This window comes from Salmo salar, chromosome ssa11, assembly GCF_905237065.1.
Source record: "Salmo salar chromosome ssa11, Ssal_v3.1, whole genome shotgun sequence".
Lineage (NCBI taxonomy): Eukaryota > Metazoa > Chordata > Actinopteri > Salmoniformes > Salmonidae > Salmo > Salmo salar.
The window spans coordinates 47,466,348-47,473,692 of record NC_059452.1 but is presented as its reverse complement, the minus strand read 5'-3'; the positions used below and the strand labels follow the sequence as shown (position 1 = coordinate 47,473,692).

Genomic DNA, 7,345 nt, shown 5'->3' with positions numbered 1-7,345 from the left:
TTAGTTGTAGTTATTGTGTATCAGCTAGTTGTAGTTGTTGTGTATCAGTTAGTTGTAGTTATTGTGTATCAGTTAGTTGCAGTTGTTGTGTATCAGTTAGTTGTAGTTATTGTGTCTCAGTTAGTTGTAGTTGTTGTGTATCAGCTAGTTGTAGTTATTGTGTATCAGTTAGTTGTAGTTGTTGTGTATCCGCTAGTTGTAGTTATTGTGTATCAGTTAGTTGTAGTTATTGTGTTGTGTATCAGCTAGTTGTAGTTATTGTGTATCAGCTAGTTGTAGTTATTGTGTATCAGTTAGTTGTAGTTGTTGTGTATCAGCTAGTTGTAGTTATTGTGTATCAGCTAGTTGTAGTTGTTGTGTATCAGCTAGTTGTAGTTATTGTGTATCAGTTAGTTGTAGTTGTTGTGTATCAGCTACTTGTAGTTATTGTGTTGTGTATCAGTTAGTTGTAGTTGTTGTGTATCAGCTAGTTGTAGTTGTTGTGTATCAGTTAGTTGTAGTTATTGTGTTGTGTATCAGCTAGTTGTAGTTATTGTGTATCAGTTAGTTGTAGTTGTTGTGTATCAGTTAGTTGTAGTTGTTGTGTATCAGTTAGTTGTAGTTATTGTGTATCAGCTAGTTGTAGTTATTGTGTATCAGTTAGTTGTAGTTATTGTGTTGTGTATCAGTTAGTTGTAGTTATTGTGTTGTGTATCAGCTAGTTGTAGTTATTGTGTATCAGTTAGTTGTAGTTATTGTGTATCAGTTAGTTGTAGTTATTGTGTTGTGTATCAGCTAGTTGTAGTTATTGTGTATCAGCTAGTTGTAGTTATTGTGTATCAGTTAGTTGTAGTTATTGTGTATCAGTTAGTTGTAGTTATTGTGTATCAGTTAGTTGTAGTTATTGTGTTGTGTATCAGCTAGTTGTAGTTATTGTGTATCAGCTAGTTGTAGTTATTGTGTATCAGTTAGTTGTAGTTATTGTGTATCAGTTAGTTGTAGTTATTGTGTATCAGCTAGTTGTAGTTATTGTGTATCAGCTAGTTGTAGTTGTTGTGTATCAGCTAGTTGTAGTTATTGTGTATCAGTTAGTTGTAGTTGTTGTGTATCAGCTACTTGTAGTTATTGTGTTGTATATCAGTTAGTTGTAGTTGTTGTGTATCAGCTAGTTGTAGTTGTTGTGTATCAGTTAGTTGTAGTTATTGTGTTGTGTATCAGCTAGTTGTAGTTATTGTGTATCAGTTAGTTGTAGTTGTTGTGTATCAGTTAGTTGTAGTTGTTGTGTATCAGTTAGTTGTAGTTATTGTGTATCAGCTAGTTGTAGTTATTGTGTATCAGTTAGTTGTAGTTATTGTGTTGTGTATCAGTTAGTTGTAGTTATTGTGTTGTGTATCAGCTAGTTGTAGTTATTGTGTATCAGTTAGTTGTAGTTATTGTGTATCAGTTAGTTGTAGTTATTGTGTTGTGTATCAGCTAGTTGTAGTTATTGTGTATCAGCTAGTTGTAGTTATTGTGTATCAGTTAGTTGTAGTTATTGTGTATCAGTTAGTTGTAGTTATTGTGTATCAGCTAGTTGTAGTTGTTGTGTATCAGTTAGTTGTAGTTATTGTGTATCAGTTAGTTGTAGTTGTTGTGTATCAGCTAGTTGTAGTTATTGTGTATCAGTTAGTTGTAGTTGTTGTGTATCAGCTAGTTGTAGTTATTGTGTATCAGCTAGTTGTAGTTGTTGTGTATCAGCTAGTTGTAGTTATTGTGTATCAGTTAGTTGTAGTTGTTGTGTATCAGCTAGTTGTAGTTATTGTGTTGTGTATCAGTTAGTTGTAGTTGTTGTGTATCAGCTAGTTGTAGTTGTTGTGTATCAGTTAGTTGTAGTTATTGTGTTGTGTATCAGCGAGTTGTAGTTATTGTGTTGTGTATCAGCTAGTTGTAGTTATTGTGTATCAGTTAGTTGTAGTTGTTGTGTATCAGTTAGTTGTAGTTATTGTGTTGTGTATCAGCTAGTTGTAGTTGTTGTGTATCAGTTAGTTGTAGTTATTGTGTTGTGTATCAGCTAGTTGTAGTTATTGTGTATCAGTTAGTTGTAGTTATTGTGTTGTGTATCAGCTAGTTGTAGTTATTGTGTATCAGTTAGTTGTAGTTGTTGTGTATCAGCTAGTTGTAGTTGTTGTGTATCAGCTAGTTGTAGTTATTGTGTTGTGTATCAGCTAGTTGTAGTTATTGTGTATCAGTTAGTTGTAGTTATTGTGTATCAGTTAGTTGTAGTTATTGTGTATCAGCTAGTTGTAGTTATTGTGTATCCAAAAGTGTATCCCGCAAAACACCAGTCTCAACGTCAACAGTGAAAAGACAACTCCGGGATGCTGGCCTTCTAGGCAGAGTTAGGCAGATATTCCATTAAAATCAACCGTTTCCAGCTACAGTGCTGTTGTCATTAACAACATTAACAACATCTACACTGTATTTCTGATCAATTTGATGTTATTTTAATGGACCATTTTTTTTATTTTCTTTCAAAAACAAGGACATTTGTAAGTGACCCCAAACTTTTTAACGGTAGTGTATGTGTAGTACAATACACTTTGGAGTTGAATTAGGATACAGTATTAAAGCTGCGTATTCTTAGTGTCAAAGAAAACACACTCAAATAATGTTTCAAATTGTTGTGGCTTTTTATGGACTTGACCACACCTCTGAAAGAGCTACCAATGAGGTATATGAAGAGTAATAAACTGTGAAATACACCATTTCCAACAGAAACTAACCCTACAGCTCTGGATACACAAATTTATCTGACATCTAGACTGACTCTCAGAGATAGAAATGCAGAATTTAAATCAAGACAAACAAAAAAACAACAACATATATGATGTTTAACGGTGCCTTTTTGTTAGGTAGGATGACAGCCATTCATAGCTTCCTCCTCCTCTCAGCCTGTATAGATACCATCATGTGCTGTGTTCATACACATCCCTGTGTGTGTATACTTAATGTGTGTACACCTGTGTAAATACGTTCATGTGTGCATACGGTCATGTGTGTCTCTGTGTGACCACTAAGACCACTGGCAGGAGCAGTCGGTGGGTTCCTGTATAGAGTAGTTGACCCACGTGGAGTTGCCACTACAGTAGAGCTGCACAGAGCGCCTCTGCAGCCCCATCTCACGGCAGCACTTACAGAACCTGGCGTACGTGTTGATGTTGTAGTTGTAAATACTGGCCGATGGACACTTCCCGTCACATGACACTATGTTGACCTGGAGGAAAAACCAACAACAAAATTTAACATGGGGGTTGTAATGCTAAATGTGAATATCCTAATCCTGCCGACTACGCCAAATGTAGCATTAAGGACAGTTCGTAGCTGATCTACGCCATATAAAATGACCTTACCTCTTTAATCCAGGTGGTGTAGATGGGCTATGAATTATCCTTAATGCTACATAGAGATTAGCTTTTGCCTTTTTTTAAGACATGTGTAACGGTCGTCGTATATACTGGACCAAGGAGCAGCAGGTTGAGTGCTCATTTTATCTTTTATTAGAACACTTAACGAACAAAACAAGAAAACGTACGAACGAACAGTATTGCAGGCTAACACAGCAGTGCAAAAACAACTTCCCACAAAGGACATGTGAATACAGGGCTACCTAAGTATGACTCCCAATCAGCAACAACGATGTACAGCTGTTCCTGATTGAGAGCCATACCAGACCAACACAAAGAAATACACAACATAGACAGATCATAGAAATACTAAACATAGAACATAACCAAAACCCCCGGAATACTCTAAACAAACACCCCTCTACATAAACACATATCCCAACAAACCTTGAACCACATAAAACAAACACCCCCCAGCCACGTCCTGACCAAACTACAATAACAAATAACCCCTTTACTGGTCAGGACGTGATATCATGATAAAAGCCGTTATCGTGACGAAGATATTGCTCAACTATCATGGCACAATAATCCATGATGGACTTGACCCTCCTACTCATCCAGAAACAAGTTTCCCAGACATAGTGCTATTCCTACATATTGATGTAACATTTATTTAACCAGGTCAGAATCAATTAAGACAAAAGAACGTACCGGTCTGTTACTGCGACAGTCGTTCTTCCGTATCGTCATCCTTACTGTCACCTTCTGACAGGACTTCCCATCTTCTTTACCTGCAGGGTTCACAAATAGAATGACCACACATCACATCAGTCTGAATCTGGTTCTGACCACACATCCCATCAGTCTGGATCTGGTTCTGACCACACATCCCATCAGTCTGGATCTGGTTCTGACCACACATCCCATCAGTCTTAATCTGGTTCTGACCACACATCACATCAGTCTGGATCTGGTTCTGACCACACATCCCATCAGTCTGGATCTGGTTCTGACCACACATCCCATCAGTCTGGATCTGGTTCTGACCACACATCCCATCAGTCTGGATCTGGTTCTGACCACACATCCCATCAGTCTGGATCTGGTTCTGACCACACATCCCATCAGTCTGGATCTGGTTCTGACCACACATCCCATCAGTCTGAATCTGGTTCTGACCACACATCCCATCAGTCTGGATCTGGTTCTGACCACACATCCCATCAGTCTGGATCTGGTTCTGACCACACATCCCATCAGTCTGAATCTGGTTCTGACCACACATCACATCAGTCTGGATCTGGTTCTGACCACACATCCCATCAGTCTGGATCTGGTTCTGACCACACATCCCATCAGTCTGAATCTGGTTCTGACCACACATCCCATCAGTCTGAATCTGGTTCTGACCACACATCCCATCAGTCTGAATCTGGTTCTGACCACACATCCCATCACATCTGAATCTGGTCTGACCACACATCCCATCAGTCTGGATCTGGTTCTGACCACACATCCCATCAGTCTGAATCGGGTTCTGACCACACATCCCATCAGTCTGGATCTGGTTCTGACCACACATCCCATCAGTCTGAATCTGGTTCTGACCACACATCCCATCAGTCTGAATCTGGTTCTGACCACACATCCCATCAGTCTGGATCTGGTTCTGACCACACATCCCATCAGTCTGAATCTGGTTCTGACCACACATCCCATCAGTCTGGATCTGGTTCTGACCACACATCCCATCAGTCTGGATCTGGTTCTGACCACACATCCCATCAGTCTGAATCTGGTTCTGACCACACATCCCATCAGTCTGGATCTGGTTCTGACCACACATCACATCAGTCTGGATCTGGTTCTGACCACACATCCCATCAGTCTGGATCTGGTTCTGACCACACATCCCATCAGTCTGGATCTGGTTCTGAAGAACAACCATTAGACCAGAACTCTGATCTGCCAGCCGTATAGAAACGAAGTACAAACGACATGAACAGAGAGAGACAGAGGGAGCAAAAACAGTACAACTGTTGTCATGCTGTCAGAATGGAAACGGTACATAAGACACAAGGCTTTTGTTAGCTACAAAACCCCACGGCGGCACTATTGATTTGAATGTGAAATGGTTTAGGGGGGCCAGAAATATTTCATACTTGAATATCAATTGTATGAGAGGTCTGCGACGTGTAAGCCTATTGGTTAATCCTCTGTGTAGACGAGGCGTCAGTGTCCAAAAACATGTTAACCAATGTGTAATTCCATCACAGAATTCTTTCCCCACGTAGCTGCCTAGTTAATCAACCAAAATGTGTCACTAAGAATTCTATGTGATGATAACACATTATGTACCTATTGACAAGGGTGTACTTTCAACTACTTCAAGCAGAAGACATAATGTTGACAATCTAACGCTTATAAGACTGACATTATGTGTGTGCCATAATATTTTTTGCAATAGTTTATGACAAAAAAAAAGCATGACAAATGACTTATCCCTGTTACAATGCATGGAGCTAATGTAATATCTTCCATTTATCGCCTAGTAACACGGATACGTCAGCTGTCGTAAGAGTGAAAAGCCCACTATAACCTCTAATAAAAGTATGAATAACAAAAAAAAGTTTTAGAAACCAAACAGATACCCTTTCACCAGAATACATCTAGTACTTGTTAGCAGGTGATGTTATTGTTTGGGTAATATGGCATAAAATAGTTCAGTGCTACTGTACATCATCTTTCAGGAAGACTGGGTTGGGGGAAACTATGGAAGTAATACATACATAAAGAGGATCACACAATTATTTTATAAATGGATACAAATTATACCATATTAGCCAAAACATGAGCGACAGTACAAACCCCCACACCAGTGTTCAGCAGTACTAAAAGATGACTTACTACAGTTCAAGACACACACCATGCAGACATCTAAACGACTGCAGACTACTTGGCCACTACCAACAGTACATTGTTGACGATCAACAATGCACTGCCCCGACAGTGCAAAATGGGGAAAGATTTAGCTGTGTCATGTGATCCGCAGAGGACAATTGAAGGAAAAATGGTGACAAAATAGTGGAGGACAAGAACAACAAAAAATGACACAAAAAAAAACGTTTTTTTTAGAGTCTGTTTTGACTTGTCCTGTACTGTAATTGTTTCTGTAAAAAAAAGGGAGTACATTGTTGGATATCAACAATGGTGCTGGCAAGCCTTGTTGTCTCATAGAGATCTGTATCAGTGACGGGTACCTCGTTCACAGTTTGTGTTAACTGTGGGTGTCAGGGGACTAACAGGGAAGGGGAAGAGAGAATATCCGGTACCTGGGGGGGATTGGTACATGATGGTCAGCTTGCAGACGAACACAAAAAATGAAGAAAGGTAACCCAACTGGATCTGTCTAGTTCTATATGCTTTTCAATGAAGTTACCGTAAATACTGTAGTAGCAGTTCTATCTACCATACTGGGAGTTGTTAAACCGTTGGTTTACATTTGTCATTGGTGTGTGAACCAATTCATGTATGGATGTTGAATCCCTCTGAATATGCCAAGTGCGGCCTTTGGCAGTAACGGTGACATGGATGTCAGATTTGATTATTTTGCATGTAAAGTGTATGTTGGTTATTTTCACTGAAAAGCATCTGTTCCTATTACTTTTAATAGACCCTTTGGGGGGGAGAGAGACATGCATTCTGCAAATCCATTCTGCAAACGGGGGGAAACAAAATATTTTAAGCATAAGAGGAGTGAGAAAATTACTGATTGAAGTGGTGAGGTCATAAACTGAAGGACAAACATGTACTGTGAAACACACGTTAACAGACAAACAAGTAACAAAGATTAACTTCAGTAGAAGCAGGTGGGGAGAGACTAAACATGGGCGTACAGGGAGAGACTAAACATGGGCGTACAGGGAGAGACTAAACATGGGCATACAGGGAGAGACTAAACATGGGCGTACAGGGAGAGA

The 7,345-nt window shown here is 39.4% G+C and overlaps 1 protein-coding gene across 1 annotated transcript in view; it reads right to left on the bottom strand.

Annotated features, from left to right (window-relative positions):
• Positions 1–2,478: 2,478 nt before the first annotated feature.
• The window catches only part of otog (otogelin), a 108,997-nt gene continuing 104,130 nt past the window's right edge, over positions 2,479–7,345 (bottom strand). The window contains exons 51-52 of the mRNA XM_045688871.1: positions 4,077–4,156; positions 2,479–3,232 (exon numbers count right to left, since the gene is read on the bottom strand). Coding sequence (XP_045544827.1) covers positions 3,032–3,232; positions 4,077–4,156 — 281 coding nt within the window. The 3' untranslated portion in view covers positions 2,479–3,031. The remainder of the gene's footprint in view (positions 3,233–4,076; positions 4,157–7,345) is intronic.